At 41.3% G+C, this 22,468-nt stretch overlaps 1 protein-coding gene across 3 annotated transcripts in view; it reads right to left on the reverse strand.

The window, feature by feature from the left end:
* C15H6orf89 (chromosome 15 C6orf89 homolog) overlaps positions 1–18,527 on the reverse strand; it is a 35,704-nt gene extending 17,177 nt beyond the window's left edge. Inside the window, exons 1-4 of one of the 3 annotated variants that reach the window (XM_046638928.1) lie at positions 18,437–18,517; positions 12,168–12,277; positions 8,753–8,960; positions 8,097–8,310 (exon numbers count right to left, since the gene is read on the reverse strand). In XM_046638928.1, the coding sequence (XP_046494884.1) occupies positions 8,097–8,310; positions 8,753–8,941 (403 nt within the window). In that variant the 5' untranslated portion in view covers positions 8,942–8,960; positions 12,168–12,277; positions 18,437–18,517. Of the gene's footprint in view, positions 1–8,096; positions 8,311–8,752; positions 8,961–12,167; positions 12,278–18,436 lie in introns of those variants that run through there. The other 2 variants (XM_046638925.1, XM_046638929.1) reach the window with 2 other exon arrangements.
* Between the last annotated feature and the right edge of the window lie 3,941 nt (positions 18,528–22,468).

Below are 22,468 nucleotides of genomic sequence, written 5' to 3' on the forward strand. Positions count from 1 at the left end.
ACATAACGAGGGGCTGACTTACCAGGTGTAAACACATAGTCGCATTTTATAAAGCCACTATAATCAAGACAGTACAGCCAATCCTCTTGTTCACAGATGCCTAGCTACGAATTCGCCTACTCCCTGAAATTTACTTGTAACCCCCAAATCAGTATTTGCGGTGCTTTGGCAGTCACCCACAGACTGCAGAGCAGCAAACGCCAGCTAACGGGGAACAAGGCAAGTCTGCCTTTCTGTTTCACCTCTCAGACTGTAAACCAGTGTCCTTTTTGCTGTCTAATTAGTGCTACATTTTTTGTTGGTAATTTTGCTGTTTAAACTGGCCCCCAAGGAAGGCTGTACGTTTGTGGGGACAGGGGATATATGGGAACTTTGTACTTTCTGCTCAATTTTGCTGTGAACCTAGAACTGTGCTAAAAATAGTTTATTAACTTTAAAAAAAGGCCCCCAAGCACAGTGTTAGAGTCCTATCTAGTGTTCCTAAGTGCAAGAAGGCTGTGACGTGCCTTACAGAGAAAACACGTGTGTTAGATCAACTTTGTTCAGGCATGGGTGACCGTGCTGTTGACTGTGAGCTCAACGTTAATCAATCAACAATATATATTAAATAAGGTGTCTTTAAACAGAAACACACATAAAACAAGGTCATGCATTGATCAGTTGATGAAAATGTGGCAGAAGCTCCTGGGAACCTAACTCGGTATTCCCCCAGGAGCAATGGGTCAGCATTCGCTAATTCAGTGTTTGCAGGGACTTCGTGGAACTTAGCTACAACACATAACGAGACTCGACGGCATGTACTTATAAAGGAACCGACAGAAAGCTCAATAAAACAGAATAAAGAATGTGGCAACAAATCCAGTATATACATATGAGAATATTTAATTTGTGATAAAGGTCAGTGTTAACTCAGGGAAGAAAGGACGGATTTGGTAAATGATATTAAGACAAGTGGCCATCTATTTGGGAAGAAAATGAAGTCTGATCCCTTTCACTATATGCTGAAATTAATTCTAGATAAATTAAACATATAAATGGATAAAACAAAATTTAAAAAATAACTAGAGGAAAATATGAGATGATTTTTATAATTGTGGGAGCAAGAAAGTCTTCCTAAGCAAGACGCCACAAAGAAAAAATGGACAGATTAATCCAATATTTGCCTATAAGATGCAAAGAATCAATCTAATATATAATAATGAACTCCTCTTAGATAAAAAATTTCAAATGGGCAAAGAATATGAAAAAGTAATTCACAGAAAAATAAACATAAATGGCCTCCAAAACAGATGAAAAGACATCCAACTCTGCTAATAATCAAAGAAATGCAACTTAAAATGAGATATCACTCTTTAGTTTTTTAACTGGCAAAACAACAACAGTATCCAGTTTTGATGATCAATATGTGCTGTTAATGAAAGTATACATTGGAGTTAAGTTTATGAAGACAATTTGGTAGTACTTACTAAAATTTAATATGCCTATGGCCTTTGACCCAGCTATTCTGCTTCTGAGAATCTATCTTACAGAAAGAATAGTATATGTATGTATATATGAATATCCCAGGTGCATTTTTTGTAATAGCAAAAAAACCAGAAACTGTCAAATTATGGGATAATATAAAATCTTGAAAAATGTACTGGGTTATTTATATATACCCAGTGAGTTATATACATATACACACACACTCAACTCAGGTATATGTACATACTCAATATATATATATATGTTCAACCTAATATATTGGGTTGAACAGCGTCCTCCCCAAATTCAAGTCCTTCTGGAACCTCAGAATGTGACCATATTAGGAACTAGGTAATTAAGATGAGGTCATACTGAAGTAGAATAGGCCCTAAATCCAATCTAAACGGTGTCCCTATAAGAGGAGAGGACACACCAGGACACACATAGGGAAGACAGCCATGTAAAGATGGAGGCAGGGATTGGAGCTATGCTACCACAGCTAAGGAATGCCAAGGATTGCTGGCAACCACCAGAAGCTGGAAGAGGCAAAGAAGGATTGTTCCCTGGAGCCTTCAAGAGAGAATACAGCCCTACAGACACCTTGATTTTGGATTTCTAGTCTCCAGAACTGTGAGAGAATGAATTTCTGTTGTTTTAAGCCACTCAGCCTGAGGTACTTTGTTACAGCAGCCTCAGAAACTAATACAATATGACTAGTCAAAAATATGTACACAAGCCCTTTCTTCTGTGTGTGAACTGAAAAGCATTTTATGTTTACATATAAAAGTATATATCTATCTGTATAGTCATGGAAAAATTCAGAATGATGTGTAGCAAATTATTACCAGTGATTGTTTTGGGTGGGGGAGATAGAGAGACAGAGGTAAGAAATTTTACTTTATTAAAAGTATATACTTTTTGGGGGGCCAGCCCCAGTGGCCTAGTGGCAGAGTTCAGCATAATCCGTACCAGTGGCCTGGGTTTGGTTCCTGGGCGTGGACCCACACCACCTGTCAGTGGCCATGCTATGGTTGTGGCCCATATACAAAATAGAGGAAGACTGGCAACAGTGTTAGCTCAGGGCAAGTCTTCCTCAGTGAAAATAATAAAAGCATATTTTTAAAAATCAAAATCTTACACTTCTTTATTGTCTTTGTATGTAAGTGCTTTATGTATTTACCAAATAAAAATGTCTTTGGAGAACATGAAAACTTAAGCTGAGAATATCAACTTTGAAATGTGGAGTTCAGTCATCTCAGAGGGCAAGTCCCTAGAGAGGGACCTGACAGGAGCAGAGGTACTGTGGACAGACTGGCAGCCAGCAAAGGAAGGGGAGACGTGACAAGGAAGGAGAATCACTGGAATGGGGTAGCTCAGGCCATCCATCTGAATTAGGCGAGCGCACATCCAAGAGGAAGAACGACTTTTGATTTCCCTGCAGCCTTGAGATCACCACAGTGGATAAAGAATGTGCTTGTATTTGGTGGGAAGGCACGAGGAACAGCCAGGCAGTGAAGCGTCTGGGTGTAGGGGTGGTGTACAGTTGGGGCTCTTCCTCTCCTTCCCACAGAATCCCCAACAACAGAAGGACAAGTGTCCAGACTCCAACCTGGCCTCCATCTATCTGAAAAGGTTTTACCTGATGTGTTCTCTGTACAACTGGCTGGAGCCATCACAGCACAGAGTGAGCAAATCCCACTCTGGAAAATAGCCAATGGCACACAGTAGACCCTCCCATGCCAGCCAGTCCAGAGCTTTTCTTCAGCTACCTAACCCGCTGCATCTCACTTCTTTCCAGGCCTCCTCTGTTTCTGTCCACTCTTTCTACAGCACCAGACAGAAAAGGCCAGTGGAAGTTGGATAGCAACTTCCCAACTTTCTTTTAATTTCCAAGGCTTCTTTACTCCAGATATCGTCCTCATGCTAGCTATTTTACATATACCAAAAAAAGTGTGACAGAAGTAAAATTCCACATATAAGAGTTCAGTAAAACTCATGACCTGTATTCCAAATTCTCACCATGATACGGATTCATTTCGCTGTTTGAGATGTCAAACACAGTCTCTCAGATAAAGCATGGCCTTGAAGTTAAGAAAGGCAGAAACTATAACCTCCCAGCCTTCTCTGCAAGTTGGGCACTCTGCAGAAGAGCAGAGGCCAAGGCCTGTCAGGAGGCTTCCTGTGTCTGAGAGTTGTCTACCAAAAGAATGCACTTAGGCTCGCTCCCTGTGGACAACCGTAACACGCCCTGGAATTCTGAGGGGAGAGAGTCCTTTTATGCAGATTATTAACCTGGCAAAAGGCAAAAAAAAAAAAAAAAAATTTCTTTCCAGGACAAGACTCCCCTGGGTAAAAATGATAGGGCCGAAGAAAGGCACAAAGCCAAGCATCACTCCACAAGACCAGGGGACTGTTTTGTTCACTGTTCTGTTGAGGACAGTGCCTGGCATACAGTAGGGTCTCAGCACACATTCACTGAATGAAATGAATGAAACTTTGACGTTTCAGAAACTTTAACAACAGGATTAAGTCCATGGGGAGAAAAATCAAACCAGCAGTCTGAATTTGGAGAAACCTCAAAATAAAGATTAAATAAATACAACCTCACAGTTTCTTATATTAGATTTCTTCTATTAGAAATACACCCACAAAAAGCCTGCAAAGCCCACGACAGTCTCTGTGACTTGCATTGGGGCATGCTCAGTACTTAATCAGGTCACTCTCCAGTAGCTCATTTTGTTTAGCACCTCTTCTAGTATCCTGGGCCTGAGGCAGGGGTGAAGTCTTGATGGTGAAGGCGCCCTTGGCCAGGTCCCTCGCAGGGGTGGCAGCATGCCCAGAGCCATTTTCATACTCCACAGGGACGGAAGGAACCCAAGAAATTATTTCACCAATAGCCTGGTCTTTAGTAAGCAACGCATTCGAACCATTCTAAACCACAGAGTCCAGCTATTTTTGAGTTCTCCTTGTATAAAAATTTGTCTCTAAGTGTGAGACCTTAGGTAAGTTAGTCAATCCCCTTGCACATCGGTTTCCTCATCTTTCAAATGGAGATAAAAACAGTACCGACCTTATGTGATTGCCGTGAAGGCTGAGAAAACACATGGCACAGTGGCTGGTATACAGTAAGTGCTTGAGAGAGCTACCATTATCACCTTTTATTTGCAAATAAAAGAGTAAGGCATTCCCTGAGATCTGAGCCTTTCATCATTGGACACTGGCACAGACTCTAGGTTTGACTAGGTCCTCAGTTCTAAGTCAAGGAACCATCTGCTGTTCCCAAACTCCTTGATGTTGCTAGATCCACTTCAACCTTCCCCTGACAGTTGATGGGCACAAGAAGTCGCAGCTATGCAGTACAGATACAGAGATGCACCTTCTCACAGTCTGTGAGAACTACCCAGGCCTCCTCAGTGTAAATGGGCGTGATAATTAAAAATTATAAATGCCCAAAGCAAACAAAGTAATTGAGCCTAACATGTTGGAACCTGGCTTGGCTGAGGGCAGAGACAGCAGGCAGTGAGTGTGGCGTGATGGAAAGAATACAGACTAGAGTTAAGAAACCAAGGTTCAAGTGCAAGTTTCCCACTTCTAGCTGGGTAAGCAAATTACTTCACCTCTTCTGACCTCAATTTCCTCTTTCTAAAACGGGCGTATGTACTAGATCAACTCTAAAGTTCCCTTTTAGCTCTAAGACTCAATGATTCCGTGGAAGGATGAAAGCCAAGAGGGTGATTGGCAGGGTCAAAGTGAATATAAAGATACCAGGCAGGGGCAGGGGGAAGAACTAAGAATGTGAATGTGAAGGGAAAACTGTGGTTTAATAAGAGAAAAGATTAAGTCAAACAATAGGTCAAACATTATCTATAAGGGTGCAGAGTGGGAGGATGAGCTGGGCTGAATGCCTAGGAAAAGACTAGTTCAGGAAAATTCTAAAGGACCAATAGCTTGGAGGGCCGTTATCTTTGGATGTGCAGTACCAGGGGAAAGAACCTTGTTTCCCGAAGGTCTAGGGAGCTGAGAGAGAAAGCACCTGGTGACCTGAGAGAGAGAATGGAGAACTCCAAAATCAAACTTAGAGCTGGCCTCTTCAGGTATACTGCATGCCTACAAACTATTCACAGCAGAGGTGAAGAGCTCAGACTCTGAAGATGGGCTGCCTGGGGTCAGATCATGGCTCCGTGACTGACTAGCCATGTGACCTTGGGCAAATGACCTAATCTCACTGTACCTCAGTGTCTTCATCTGTAAAATAGGCATGAGACCAGAACCTACCTCATAGGGATATTGTAAAGATTAAATGAACCAATATATGGAAAGCCCTTTGAACAGGGCCTGGCATCTGCTAAGTTTTATCTTCTTTTTCTCTTCTGTTGCAGAGTGGGATGTTTACATGACTCACTACAGAGTCACTTCATTCTCCTCATCAAGAGGATTTAGGGGCCGGATTTCCTACCCAAGGCTGAAACCTGGAAAAAGAACCCCACTTCTGTTGCCTTCTGTTCCCTGGGTGGAGTCAAGAGGAAAAACTACCAGTGGTCAGGAGGAAACTTACCAGCAAGGGCGATGGTGCCTCTGGTGCATCACCACTGCTCCTGTTCCCTCCATCACTCCCAAGGCACCACCACAAGGAGTGTCAGAGGAGCCCAGGGAACGTTAGACAGGCCAGCCCTTAAGGAAACAATAGGTTCCAGGGCTTTCCTTTCAGGAGCTGAATGTGCCACACCACTCTCCCTCTACATTTACTTTAAAGGTATTGCTAAATAACCCTAACTGAAAGGCAGTTATTTTTGGTACCACGACATTAGGAATGATAACGTATTTTTTTTTTTTTTTACTTTTCTGGGCCTCTTGCAAGCCCAGCAGTTCCTACTTCTTGTACCTATTCCCCCCAATATGTTTCTATTTACCCCCCATATCATTATGCATTCTCAAATTTCCTTCCAAATGCTATGCAAAACATTGTTACTTTTACATTTACAGTTTCCCAGCATTATCACACGTAGGAAAATATAGTGCATCCATATCCACTTTTATAAGTTAGAGCAGCACTTTAATAGAATAAACAACATTAAAAAGTTAAAACCACACCCTTCTAATGCTCTCTCTTTACAACTGAGCTCCAAGGACTCATTTTATTTCCATCTGCAAGGCAAAATATTCACTTGGAGTGGACCAAACAGCCTGGCTTGTTGACAAGATGCTAACATTTCTTGAATTTTTAAACTCTGATTTAGAGAATGAGCAATCATTGTCCATTGACTATCATTTCTTAACTCAATAGTTTATGGAGATTTACTTTATAGGATGGGGAGAAACAAAGTAACTGCCATCAACCTGGTCCTAAAAACTGTTGACTTCATCTCATGTGCCAAAGAGCAGAAGATGCCGTTAGGGAGGCAGTGAGGGGAGGACCGGAAAGGAGACCAATGCATCTGAGGAAGCAGCACTGGCTGGCCTGACTGACACTTTCCCCCACATGCTCTGGACCTTCCTGATAGGAGCTGGAAACCATTTTTTTGAGCTTTGCTGATGACAATTCAAAAACAACCTTCCCAATGAATACAAGGAAGTTATATGTGGAACTAAAAACTCCAAATGTATGAACTAATTTTAAAAAAAACTCACAAAGCTAAGTTTTTGTTTTACAATGTTCCCTTCCTTTGATTTTGATATAATTTTGGAAACCTTTCCATGATTTCCTCAAGTGTACAAAAATAGTTTTCAAAGGAGACCCAATCCAAGTGGTGATTTTTATAACTGATTAGGTCTTGACTTAAAGAATGACATTGTGATTATAAAGCTTAGCTTCAACAAGTAAATTTTTTCTGAAAACAACACTGAAGAGAAAACAAACTTCCTAGACAATTATGCTGGATCCTAATGGTTTCAGAACACGGTTATACAAAACGTTCTACAATCCATTTGTGACATTAATTTACATATTTCTTCATAAAAAAGTAAATTTCAAGTCTTATGACATGTTACACTATTCTCAAAAGGAAACTTCTCAAATGGTCTGTCAGACTAGGAATTCCTAAACTGCCACTGATGCACTGTTACCAAATTTAAATGTTTCTTAAATTTAACTTACTGGCAAAATTATACACTTAGGAGCACTAAATAAACGCACTGTGAGACAGAGAGAAAAGACTAAATAGAAGGGTGGGATAAACCCAGACAAAAACCTAGCCCAATAGGCTAAGGACTACTAGAGGATCTGGTTAAAAGTAAGCGAGACTCAGATGCTTTTAATAAATCAACAGCTACTTATCAAAATATCTTTTACGGATAGGGATCACAGGAGAGAAGAGGGCAGAACAGGATACATTCCAATCCTTCCTGTAAACAAAAACACTCACTCCTACTATTTGTGCTTTGGAATCAGGGGTTTGAATTTGGCTCCACTACATGTTTCTCTGGCATGTTTCTTAATCTCTCTGAGTCTCAGTTTCTCAATCTGCAAAATGGGGATAATAAAACCCATCCCATAAGAGTTTTAGTGGGGACTGAATTCAATGAGAAAGTATAGGGAAAGAGTCTCTCATCAGATGTCAATAAACGTTATTGCCTTTCCCATTATACATTGTTGAGAAAGCTGTATCTCATAAGGAGTAAAGGCAGCATTCTACCTGGAAAGGATCTGTCTTCATCAGCCCCATGCAGAGGAACTCCCTTATTTTCTGGCATATACTTCTTGGTAATGGGCAAGGACATCAGCCGGATGTGATGGATGAGTGAGCGCCAGGTGTGAGCTCCAGAAAGTACCGGTTCAGGTGGTAATGGGCTGAAAGGTTGAATCACAAAGTAGGCAGTGAGCAAGATTAATCCCAGGGTTACGAGGACCTACAAGGAAAGACAGGAAAAGAATTAATAATTTTCCCATCAAACAAGATACTTTAATGCCAAGAAAAAAACAGGCCTCTTCTACTATGTCCAATGTACCTTGAGAACTAATCCATTTTCATAAACAAGCCACTTACAATCACTTTTGAAAGCATTTACACTTTAAAAACTATGAGGGTTACAAGGCTCACCAAGCTTCTGTCATGTGACCAGGGGTTATGTCCACCATTAAAAATTACAAATATAGTTTAATTATAAATACACATTTTCATCTAGAACATTTAACAAAACAGACAAATTTCCTGGTAACAAGAGCAAAGGCCAATTTATTCATAGAAAAACCAAGGTTCAATGGTAGACTTGGTCAACAGCAGTACTTGGGGAGAAAACTGAAGAATCTGTGCTCCATCTAAGCTATTTCCAAGTCAGAACACATTTTTACCTTATACGCAGCTATGAGGAGAGGATACTGGGGTGGCCCCCGCTGAGGTTCACTCTTTTCCAGCAGCTGTCTGATAAATTTTTCAATTGCCTTCTCTGACATGCCACATTGATGGCCTGTCTGTCTCACCAAATCCACAGTCTCTGAAAGTTTGTCATAAATGCTGAGCTCATTGGCAGCAAGATCCATGTCTTCCAACACAAAATCCCTGAGAGAGAGAAAATACACGTAAAAAGAATGATGGTTTCTTTAAAGCACTTCCTCCTCAAAGCTACTTCCTTTAGAACAGCGCTTCTTGTCCATCTGTGGGGAAGTACCAGTTTTGTGTTTTTCCCAGTCCACTGCAAGCCGATACTTTTGTAAAACACAATGAATACGGCTAGACAAGGTCAAGTTGCTACACAAGTTTTTTAAACGTTACTTAATTGTGGGCTAGTAACAGTTTACAGACCAGGACTGGTTCCCAAACACTTTAAGAAGCACTGGTCTAGAATATAATAAATCCTTAATGGGACTCTGAAACACTAGTGGCCAGCCAAAATGACGTGTGAAACCAACCACTGGAGATCTGCTTACTGGTAATTTACTAAAATAAAAAGAAAGGAAACACAGAGAGTGTTGTCGATCAAGTCTTTCTTTCCATTTACATTAGACCTTTTAGCAACACAAGAGGAGGAACTGATCACTGAAGGCAAGATTTGCTGTGAGGAATGTGCTGACACACTTTGCTCCTGGCAGAGCACGGATTTCAGGCAACACAAAAACCACGACATGGGAGCTCTTCAGACCTTGCGGGTCGCAGTCCTTATGCTTTTTCACAAATTCAATTATAGGCAATAAAGGGCATTTTATTTGTATTTTATATACTTAAAAGACCTAAAATCTATAACTAATTTCAAAATTCAATTTTTTCTCATAGTTATTTTAAAGCCAAATTGTTTCACAGTGGCCACAGAATAAAAGGTAAAAACTAAAGTGGCAAAGTAGAATTCTCTCTGTATTATTTGTAAAATGAAATTCTATCATTTTTTAAAAAGTGCTTGTGTTACGGAACAATAATATTTTTCTTCCTTTACAGGAGGAACAACAGTGCTTGGGATTTATGTTTTCCTCTTATATTGGGTTTTTAAGGCAGAAGGTCCTTTTATTTCACATAGTTCATCTCCACAGGCTTCTAACCTCAAAAAGCACTGACACGGCACAGCTCTATTTCAGTAGGGAGATGCTGCCACCTGTAGAGCAGAGGACAACAGTCATGGAGCTCCCACAGAGAAAAGGGAGGCCTGAGATGCCACAGGCCAGCACATACCACAGCATATCTCCTTTTCCAGCAGCGCCTCCAAATGACTCCTTCTGTTTGGTCCTCTTTAGGACTGTTAACCTTTTATTTCACTAGTTGTTAAGTGTGCCGACACATGAGAGTCACCTAGAGAGCTTTTAAAGAATGCTCATACTAGGGCTCCAACCCAGACCCATTAAACCAGAATCAGACTTCTAATGGTGGATTACCAGAAAGGGAATCCAGACTTTGAGGAATTGGGCAAGGGAGGGAGGAATCTCACATGCTAAAGGGGATACATTCTTTCCTCAAACTCTGGTCTTCCTCAAAGGTTTTTTTTTTAAAGGCCATACAGGCCTTCATTTTAAGGTTCAGATGCAAGAAGGGTGTAAACTCTTTAAAAATGTGTATTTTCAACAAATGGTGCTGGTACAACTGGATATCCACATGCAAAAGAATGAAGTTGGACCCTTTCTTCGATCATTTACAAAAATCAACTAAAAATGGATCAAAGACCTAAACTTAAGAGCTGAAACTATAAAATCACTTCTTTTCTTACAAAATACAAAGGGAAAAATCTCCATGACACTGGATTAGGCAATGGTTTCTTAGATATGGCACCAAAAGCATGAGTAGCTAAATAAAAAATAAATTGGACATTAAAAATTAGCTATTTTTGTGCTGCAAATGATCCCATCAAGAAAGTGAAATGACAACCCACAGAATGGGGGAAAATATTTGTAAATCATATATCTGATAAGGGACTGGTTTCAGAGTGCATAAGGGATTCTTACAACTCAATAATAAAAAGACAACCCAATTAGAAAATGGGCAAAGGATTTCAATTGACATTTCTCCAAAGAAGATATACCAATGGCCAATAAACTCATGAAAAGATGTTCAATATTGTTAGCCATTAGGGAAATACAAATCATGAGATACCACTTCATACCCACTGGGATGGCTATAATCAAAAAGGCAGATAATAACAAGTATCAGCAAAGATGTTAAGCAATGGGAACCCTCGTACACTGCCAATGGGAATGTGAAATGGTGTAGCTGCTTTAGAAAACAGTTTGGCAGTTCCTCAAAAATTTAAACATAGAGTTACCATGTGACACAGCAATTTCACTTGTAAGTATGAAGCGAAGAGAATTTAAAACACGTATCCATACAAAAACTTAGACACGAATGTTCACGCAGCATTATTTATAACAGCTCAAAAAATAGAAGCAATCCAACTGAGCAGGAACTGCTAAATAGATGGATGAAATGTGATATATCCACAAAATGGAATATTACTGGACAATAAACAGGAATGAAGTACTGATGCATGCTACAATGCAGGTGAACCTTGAAAACACTACGCTAAGTGAAAAAAGTCACAAAAGACCACATACTATATGACTCTATTTATATGAAAAGTCAAGAATAGGCAAATCTGTAGAGACAGAAAGTAGATTAATCAGTGGTTATCTAAGGGAGGGGGCGGGGGGGAAGAGAAGTGACTGTTAATAGATACGGGGTTTCTTTCTGGAGTGACAAGAATGTTCTAAACTTAAATTGTGGTGATCGTTGCACAACTTTGTGAATATACAGAAAACCGTTGAACTGTACATTTTAAATGGGTGAATTTCATGGTATATAAACTACATCTCAGTAAAGATGTTTTTAAAATGTATTTTACAAAATTTGAACTTACCCCTATTATGGAATTTATTACACTACACTGTTATGATTTTGGTTAAGTCACTTGGTCTATTTCTTCATCCAAAAGTAAGAGGATTGAACCAGAAGGTCTTTAAAGCCCCCTCTAGCTCTAAAATTTTAAGAGAATGAACACTTCAAGAAGTATAAAAAATTCAATTCATTTGAAACTAAAGACTTCCGTCCAACTGCATTCCTATATTATCATTTCCTGTTATGCCTTCCTACAGGCCAGGCACTGTGCTAAGCACTCTGGAAACATTATCTCAGTGCATCATCACAGCGATCCCATAAGACAGGTAATTAATCTCCTTTCACAGATGGTGAAACGGGGGCTCAGAAAGGTTTCATAACCTGCCAGGATGTGAACCCAAGTGTGCCTGACTTTAGGGCTGGTGCTTTCAACTTTAAGCATGCTGCCTCCCTTACCAAGTATTTTTCTATTCTGAGCTGGCAGTTTTCCGAAACCACAACACCGTGTCCCTCGAGTATCACAACTGAGAGGCTGAGAACTGGAAAATGATCGACTACAATGATTCCTGGAAAAAGAATAAAGTGATAACTTATTACAATATTTTTTACATCTTGGTTTTTGTGACTAGTGATTCCGCAGACAGCATTTTCCTATTTAAATTAACAAAGATATTCTAAGCAAGCAAGCAAGCAGAGATCTTCGTTTAAGCAAACTGCAACAAATTATCCAACAATACCCAGTTGAAATCCATTAAAACTCAGCAGAGGACCAGAAAGGAGAGCAGTGGGAATTCTAGAAAAAAATCCCAGTAAAAACTTTTAAAGTGCTGGGAGGTGGGGCACATGTAGGTATCCCTCAGGCAGAAGAGAAGGTCCCATTAGTGTGCCCTTAGGAGAACCATGAACAGGACAGAAGTGCAGGCGAAGACAAAAGGAGGACCACTTATCATCATCTTTGATGACTGTTTCACAGTCTTTGTAACCTTTGTAATTTCTGCCCACTTTTGATACACATAAAAATGTCATTAGGCTCAGGATGGCCTGGTGGCACAGTAGTTGAGTTTGCATGCTCCGCTTCAGTGGCCCAGGCTTTCACAGTTTTGGATCCTGAGGATGGACCTAGTACTGCCTGTCAAGCCATGCTGTGGCAGCATCCCACATGAAATAGAGGAAGACTGGTAAGGTGTTAGCTCAGGGACAATCTTCCTCAAGCAAAAAGAGGAAGGTTGGCAACAGACGTTAGCTCAGGGCCAATCTTCATCACCAAAAAAAACCAAAAACCAAAAACAACTCATTAGGGGCTGGCCCGGTGGCCTAGTGGTTAAGTTTGGTGCATTCCTCTTTGGTGGTCCAGGTTCAATTCCCGGGAGTGGACTTACACCACTTTTGGCAGCCATGCTGTGGCGGCAACCCACATACAAAACAGAGGAAGACTGGCACAGATATTAGCTCAGGGTGAATCTTTCTTAGGAAAAAAGAAAAAAAAACTCAAACTCCCAGTTTGTATTGCAAAACATTTTTTTTGTAATTCAAGTATACAATGATCTTACAATATTGAATATATTTTTACAAGCTGTATCTGCTTTTTCCCTGAGATTCTGACATATTTCTCAAGTTATCAGGAGAGTAGTTACTAATAATTCAGTGAAGTTTCTAAGAGTACATGGGAATCTTGATAATAAGTCTTCCTTTTGCTTTTGGTTAGATCAGTGGCTCTCAACTGGGGGCAATTCTGCCCCCCATGAACATTCGGAAAGTCTGGAGACATTTCTGATTGTCACACTTGAGGGGTACTACTGGTATCTAGTGGATATGACGTTAATTAAACAATAACAAAAAAATTTTGTCCCCTTAGGTCGAGGTTTCAAACTAGCAAAGCAGCTCCCTCGCTGTGATCTAATGAAAGTCAGCCCTCAACACAAGGGTTTGTATTAAAAAAAAAAAATCTTGTCCCTTAAAAAAGAAATCAAACACAAGTCATGGCTAAGCGCTAAGTATGAGGGGACTGAGTGAAATCAGCTGTGGCTTGACAACAACCCCTTTACCTCCAGAAAGAAGGTACAACTCCTGCAGTAAGGAGCTTTGCCACAGAAGAAAGTTTCAAAGAGTGAGCTTGACTCTTAACAGTGGCTTTTACCTGCAAGAGCACAGGCAGGATCACTAACAGAGTTACAAAAATCAAAGTATCATGCACCACCCTGGACATATTGAATTGCCAGAACCTCTGGGAGTGAGCCCCAGGTGCAGAAGTTTTCAAACCTCTTCCCTACTGAGTAGGTGCACACCCCCAATTAGGAGACAATGCTTTAGAAAAGGAGTTCTCAACTAGGGGTGACTCTGCTCCCCAGGGGACATTTCATGATGTCTGGAGACATTTTTTCTTTTTTTAAGATTTTTTTTTGTTTTTCCTTCTTCTTCCCAAAGCCCCCCAGTACATAGTTGTATATTTTAGTTGTGAGTCCTTCTAGTTGTGGCATGTGGGACACCACCTCAGCATGGCTTGATGAGCGGTGCCATGTTGGTGCCCAGGATCTGAAACGGTAAAACCCTGGGCCACTGAAGCAGAGTGCACAAACTTAACCACTCGGCCACAGGGCTGGCCCCTGGAGACATTTCTGATTGTCAAAAGTGGAGAGGTACTACTGGCATCTAGTGGGTAAAGACTAAAGGTTCTACAATGCACAGGACAGCCCCGCACAACAAAGAACCATCTCACTCAAAATGTTAAGAGTGCAGAGATTAAGAACTCCTGCTTTCAAGAGAGGCCTGGGGGAGGTAAGCCAGTGGCTGTTCACTCCTGAAGGAGCACTTCAAGAATAGGAGGAAGCAACAGGCAGCTCTGAGGAGGTGTCCTCCACAGTTCCTTCTGTCTCGGCCTAGAAAAAAACAGGACAGCAGCATAGCTGATAGAAGGACTCTGACAGAATTTAATAAAAGTGTTTATATAAAGCAGAAAACAGGTTAAAAGGTCAGACTAAATGTAAACCTCTCCTTTGCCCTGTTTAATATAGAATTGATTCCTCTATTGATATAAATATGTCCTAAACACCGATGTGACATCACCCTGGAGGTTCTCAGTTTTCCAAACTAAATAGCTATGTCCGCTTGGCAACTCTCAGCTGTAATACTGATCCATCTAGTTAAAACACAAAACGAGGAACACTACAGTTGAGAAAGAAAGCTGTTAAAGTCCATCTAAACACGTTCCAATCTTCAATAGCGGGAGCAATGTCCAGAGTAATACTGAATTTTCTTATTCCCCTACTATGTTTTTAATATTACACTAGCTATGCAGTATCATAATCCATTCTTTAGTGTTATGAATATATTCATTCTATTTTATCCAATGATTTCCATTAACTGAAGATAAGTTCAAGTAAATGGAAAAAAATATGGTTTGGGGATTGTAATAAAAATCACTACAAAAAACAAATCATATTTAAAGGAAAAAATTGATAAAACATTAAAACACTATGATTTAAAAGAGCAGTTTAAAACTATAAGGGCTTAAAATTTACAATTGAGAGAATGCTACTTTTTTGCACTTTTATCATCACTTGAATCTAATAGTCCTCTTTCTGGACATCTCTACCCAGTGAGACATGAGTCTGGTAGTTTCTTTGCTCTCTGAAAATATGCCTCTTCCATTTTTTTCCCAACTTTCTATTTTGAAAAATTTCAGAAAAACTGAAATGAATGCTTTCTGTCTGTTTTTACCAGAACCATTTGAAAGTTAGTCGCTACACATCACGAAATCACTTCGAAATGTTTCAGCATCTATCTCCTAAGAATAAGGACATTATTCTATATAACCACAAGCATCATTATCATACCTACTAAAGTTAATAATTCTTTAACAGTACCTAATATCCAGTCCCTGTCAAATCTCTCTAACTGTCCAAAAAAAGGCCATATAGGTTTTTAGAAATCCAAGATCCAACCAATGATCAAACAGCGCAGTTAGCTGTCACGTCTCTCTGGTCTACTTAAATCTAGAACAGATCTTAGCTTTTTTTTTTTTCTTTTGTCTTTTATGACACTGACATATTTGAAGCAGGAGTCCCCAAATTTTTAAACTTATCTCTACCTGCTCCTATCCTCACCTTTTCCAGGTTCTACTATTAAAAAAAGAATTCTTCCTCTAGATTTCCAGGGTTTGTGCTCTCCCTCCCTTCAGACACAAGCTCTTTAGAAGAAAAAAAAAAACGGATGGGCCAGCACTTCACCTTCTTGTTTCTCAGGTGTCCATTCATTTATTAACCTGTTGAAATCATATTTCTGTCCCCCTTACTCACTGATACTGCTGTCACTAAGGTCGCCAATGGCTTTCTACATGCCAGGTCCAAAGGATGTTTTCTCAGTTATCTATCACCTTATCCAACCTCTCGGCAGCAGCTGCTGTTGCTACCCATTACCTCCCTCAAGTGCTCTCAAACCTTGGCATAATTCTCTTGTTCTCTTCTCAGAGTCTATGTCCCTGCGTGTTGGTATGCATCACAGTGGTCCTTGACTTTCTTATTCCCTTCACAGCTTTAACCACCAGCTATTAGTGATTCCCAAATCTCCTCTCCAGAACTCAAGACCCATCTGTCCAATTACCAACCAGATGCCGTGGCTCAAATTTTCCTCTAGTCCCCTATATGTAATGTCCCTGACATTATTTCCCCCTACAACCCATTTTTCCTACTACATTCCCTTTCTTAATTAATGGACTCTCCAAATGTAAAACCTCTCTTCCTCCTTCCTCCTGTAAAGTTCTCACAGTCATCACTTCCTCTTTAGCTCCACATTAATGGCAGTCAAGGCTGTCCACATTTCTCATGGACCATCATAAAGATATATTTAATCTCTATACTTTCAGTCTTCCTTCTCCTCTCTGATCCATCCTCTACCCTCTTCACAAGTTATTTCTCTGAAACACATATTGGCTCAAATTACTCATCTATTTAAAGCGCCTTCCTTGACTCCCATGCCCTTCTGGGGAACAATTCAGCATGGTGGTTAAGAACACAGGCACTAGAGCTGGAAAAAGCTGGACGCAAATACTAGATTCTCCATCTCCTGTGTGCCCATGAGACACTACTTAACCTCTCTAAGCCTCAGTTTTCATTTATAAAATGGGGATAATTGTGTCTTTCCAACACTGTTATTAAGGGATTATAAGATGAGTATGTAAAACATTTGTCTCAATACCCAAATACTCAATAACTGTTAGAAGACCAAGTCCAAATTACTTAGCATGGCCCTTTATGATCTGGTCATTGCCCTCCTGTTCAGTCTCATTTCTTCCTTCCTTACATTCTTCACTGCCAAACCGTTTCATACCTTTTTGCTTTTGTACACATAATTTCCTCTCCCTACAAAGCCCAGCCCCCAGTGCTTTCTCCAGTGAGTGACCTTTATTCCAACCTTGATTTTTGTCCTCTAAACCTTAAACACAACTCTTTATCACTTAGTATTACATTTCCTTCTCTCCCTCTCACACTAAATTGTTTCTCGAAAGCAGAGAAAAGTGCAGAAAATGACACAAGAAACTAACAACAGACATGGAACCTGATCAGCGTCTGTTGAACAAATTTATAGAAAGGACCTAAAGTGATCATTCTGTTCCCAAACTAATCTAATTAATGGTCCATTCATTTTACTTTTTATTCTGGTTTTTTTTTTTTGTTTTAAATACATCAGCCTAATGAGTATTTAGATGAGCAGCTTAGGAACCTCACTCATGGACATTTTCTGTGGTATTGTAGGGTAGCTGTGGAGGAACAGGGATTCAAACCCGGTCTTGAAAATTGTTTTGGTCCAAGGCAGGGCCTACAGGGCCTCCTCCTAGGATGCAAATTGGGCGATGTAAACTTCAGCCAAAACTTCAATGTAACTAAGTTGAATTTAGGTTAAGGCAGGTTGTTCCTTACAAGAAAACAGAACTCAAACAAACTTATTAAGGGAGAGATGCCCAGAGAAGATTGCACCATGGGAACAACCAAGTAAGCAACCAGAAAAACTCAAAATAATAAGTATCTGGGAATAGTTTCTATTATAAGGTTATGCTAAGTGCTTTAAAAGAAATATATTGCAAATATCAAGGCTATGTGCCCTGTGAGAGGAGAAAAAGTGTAGCCAGAAGGGTTAATGGTCTCAAAATAGCATAAAACACAAGGCAGGCGAATTTCCCTGTACTAAAAGGCGATTACAAACAACTCATTTACTCAGGTCAATAAACCAAGTCATATTCCTTTCCGAAATCCGAGATGCCATGTTTACCACATATCAAATACACACTTAGAAAAAAAAATATTTCCCTCTTTAACAATTATTAGAAAAAGATGTTTCGGAGCGGGGAGGGAAATCTACTCTCAATATACAAAAAAAATTTCTAATCTGTCAAGAGGGCAGTGAATCTGGACTTGGCTAGCATCGCTCCTGTTTCGGACACTGCTGTGACGCCTGCAAAACAACTCCAAGCAGGGTCGGCCTCGCTTTGCTCTCCCAGGCAGAGCCGAGGAAAGAAATGGAGGTGTCTCAAGGAGTCGACCCCGGGGGAGTTGCCAGAGGATGCTGTCAGTCTGCAAAACGCCAGAGGCTCAGAAAAGCGGTCAGCGCAGGGGCAAGAGATGGCAGCAGTGGCGAGGGAGGGGCTGCGCGAGGATGTCATAGACGGGCGCGGCGGCGAGGCTGTCACAGACCGGCCTCCCCCCTCCCGGCCTCGGGCCCCAATCACTCACATGCGGGGCCCGCGCACCCTCGGGCTCCTCCCGCCTCGGGGACAGCAGCCGCCGAGTGAGGAGGATGAGCCGACAACTTCCTGCTTCCGGGGGTGTAACCCGGAAGCAACTCCCGCCCCCAGGCGACGCAGCGCGCCGTAGGGCAGCTCCTTCTTGCCGGCCCCGCACTTCCGCCAAAAACAGACCGCGCGGCGACGCGGCGCGTGGGGGAAGTCTCGCGCGATATGGAGCGCGCGGCTTTTCGTTCCCCCGGCGTCGGGTTCTTAGTCCTCAGTCCTTTTCAGTGATGGTCAGGGGCTGTCCGGTTTTTGCGCAAACAGACTGCGTAGCTGAGCTGATTCATTCAACAAGCACTTACTGAGCCCCCTACCACGAGCCAGGCAGCGTGTTAGGCATTGAGGGGTGGGTGTGGGAGGGATACGTATGTGGAGGGCAGGCCCTTACCTTTGGGAGTTCCTAGTCTGAAAGAGAAAGACAAACAAGTCGCTCCAATTTATACACGGCCCATTCTTTAATATTTATGGAGAGCTTACTCTATGCCAGACATTACTAAGCACTTTGTATTCGTGAAACACTTCAACAACCCTATGATACAAACAGTCCCACAACATTTATCCTCATACTGACCAAGCTGAGGTTTGTGGAAAGGTGAACTTGCTCGAGATTACATGGATAGACTGATAGAGTCACGATTTTGAACCCAGGCTCCTTATCTTTCCTTGTCTTTAGTGCCAAAGATCGTAACTGCCTTCTACAAGCGATCTACAAACAAAATGCCACTGGGTTCAGACTTTTATTACAGCCACAAAGGTGGTGTGATATTGATACAGAGATAGGCAAACCAATAAAACAGAATAGAGACCAAAGATAGAACCACAGTGTATAAACACTTGCTTTATGACAAAGGGGTACAACAGAAGAGCGAGCAAAGGATGATGCTTTCAATAAATGGTGCTGGGTCGGTTGTATATCCATATAGAAAAAAATGAAACGACTCCTACCTCACACCCACCGTACACTAAAATTCTATGTGCACTGCAGATCTATATGAGAAAAACAAAACAGTAAAACTTTAGAGCTGGGCCAGCCCTGACGGCCTAGGGGTTTAACATTCTGTGTGCTCTTCTTCTGCAGCTCAGTTTGCTTCTGGGCGGGGGAACCACACCATTCCTCTGTCAGTAGCCATGCTGCGGTGAGGGCTCATAGAATAATTAGAAGGTCTTACAAATAGAATATACACTGGAATATACAACTATGTACTGGGGCTTTGGGGAGGGAAAAGAAAAAGAGAGAGAGGAAGATTGGCAACAGATGTTAGCTCAGGGTGAATCTTTCCCAGTAAAACAAAACAAAACAAAACTTTAGAGCCACTCCGTCCAATGCTGTTGCCATGCAAGTGACTGTTGAGTACTGGACATGTGGCTGGTCAGAAAGGAGATGTTCTGTAAGAATCAAATTGATACATTGGACTACATTAAAATTAAACTCTGATCATCAAAAGACACGGTTAAGAGACCAAAAAGACAAGCTGTAGAGTGAGAGAAACTGACAAAGAGCTTGTGTCCAGCATATATAAAGAACTCCACAAATAAGGAAAAGACAGGCCGGCCCCGTGGTCGAGTGGTTAAATTCGTGCACTCTGCTGCGGTGGCCCAGGGTTTGCCAGTTCAGATCCTGGGCGCGGACATGGCTCTGCTAATCACGCCATGCTGAGGCAGCGTCCCACGTAGTAGAGCCAGAAGGACCTACGACTAAAATATACAACTGTGTACTGGGAGGCTTTGGGGAGAAGAAGAAGAAGAAAAAGAAAAGATTGGCGACAGATGTTAGCTCAGGTGCCAATCTTACAAAAAAAGAGACAAACGGCCAAGTAGAGAAATGGGCAGAAGATTTGAACACAAAAAGATGTTATCACATAAGAGGATATCTAAATGGCAAATACACATATAAAAAAGCATTTGGTAGGAATGTAAATTCCTAAAGCCACTTTGGAAAACAGCCTGGTATTAACTATTATAATTTACACATAACCTATGACCCAGCAATTCTACTTCTATGTACATCCCCCCCAAAATTCATGCACAAGTGCACCAAGATACATACAAGAATATTCCTAGCATCATTATTTGTAAGAGCTCTAATCTGGAAACATCCCAAATGCCCATTAACAATAGAAAACATATAAATACTTCATAGTATAGTCATGTAACAGAATACTATACAGCACTGAGAAATAAAATAATTGCCACTACTTACAGCAACATGGTATATCTCACAAACATAATGTTAAGCAAAAGAAGCCAGACACAAAGAAATACTTTATGACCGCATTTACATAAATTTCAAAAACAGAGAAAAGCCAATCTGTGAATTTAGAAGTGAGAAAGTGGTTAGCTTTGGGGAGGGGGAAGGGGTAATGATTGGTAGTGGGTGCGTCTGTGGGGTTGGAAACATATTTTTTCTTGATTTGATGGTGGTTACACAGATGGAGTTCTGGGTTATAACTAATTTAATTATTGCACTGAGGATCTGTCCACTTTTCTGGATGTATATTATACTTCAATTTAAACTTATACTTTAAAAAAAAAAAGTGCTCTGGGGGGTCCAGAGGTCCTAGACAGTCCATGTCTTCCTGCCCTCCCGCCAGTCTCCATACCACAGCCCGAGAGACACTTCCAGTGTACAAAATCTGACTCTGCCACTTCATAGGTCCCTTTTGCCCTCACAATCACATCCCAAGATCCTTCACAATCCCCTTACACTCAGCTCCAGGACAGCCCAAGAAACACTCTGACTGCCAAGCTCTTCACACTGCTGCAGATCTGCAAAGAGAAGACACCTTTCCTGGCTTCTGGCTAACTCCCACATTTTCCAGATCTCAGCTCAGGTTATCACTTCCCTGGAAACCTCTGACTACCCAAGGCCAGCTCTGGAACAACAGCGCTCAGGAAGCGTGGCGTGCTTCCTGATTACAGCCTTCATCCCACTCTCCTCTAGCTGTGTGTTTAATTCTCTCTCTCCCCTAGAATGGGAGGTCCTTTGGGGCTGAGCACAGTGTATGTAACCCATCTCTGTCTTCCTCAGTGTCTAGTGGTTCGTAGGTGCTCCAGGTAAAGATTTAGGGAGGAAGTGACTTTGGAGGTGGCCTGTAAGGATTCAGACATTGGAGCCTGAGAATAGACATTTCAAGCACAGGGCATAAGAGTGAGAAGATTCAGAAGGAGGGAAGATATGAGTACATTCTGGGAGCCTGAAATGTTGATCTGGCTGAGGCCAAGGCTACTTACAGAAGGAAAAACAATCTTTAAAGATCAGTTTGGCATAGCCAGGAAGGTCTTCAATGCTAGGAATTTAATCTGTGGGCAGTGGGGAGCCACTGAAAGTTTTTGAGCAGGGGTGTGACATGATCAGAGCTCTGCTATGGGCATATACATTCAGTGGGAGGATGAAGGTTAGAGTGGAAGAGGAAAAATTAACTTTGGAAAGTTCAAAGGAAAAGCAACTTTGAAGGTCTAGGTAAAAGGAATGGAAGAACGAGAATCCACTCAAGAAACATTTCCCAGTTATAGCAGATCAGAAAGCCTGCCAGGTAGTAGAAAGGTGCAGGGGAAAGGCTTGAGTTCCAGCCCACATTAAATCCTTGTAGGCCTTGGAGCCAGTTGCTTCCTCCTGTCAGTCACTCAGAGCCCTTCATTCTAAAATCTGGCCAATGGGAGACTGAGAAAAAATCATGAGTGTGGAAGTTCATGGTAACCTGTAATGTGTGTGGGGATGTAGCTAAGGAAGTGTGAGAAGTCAAAATTATGTCTGGTGACTAGGGAGATAGTGATTCGGGGCACAGGAGGAGCAATTGGTTTGGGGGAGAGGATACAGCGGGAAATGATGGGTAAATCTACTCATTTCTTTACTGTTGGCTTCTCTCTGTTGAGATTTAGAAAAACCCTTGACAAGGTTCCCAGGTAATAGCACCCTGTGTAACAGAATTGCTGGTTTGTGGGTTGGTGTGTTAGCTCTGCTCAGTCATTGGAGGCC

This window comes from Equus quagga, chromosome 15 (genome assembly GCF_021613505.1).
Source record: "Equus quagga isolate Etosha38 chromosome 15, UCLA_HA_Equagga_1.0, whole genome shotgun sequence".
NCBI classification, from domain to species: domain Eukaryota; kingdom Metazoa; phylum Chordata; class Mammalia; order Perissodactyla; family Equidae; genus Equus; species Equus quagga.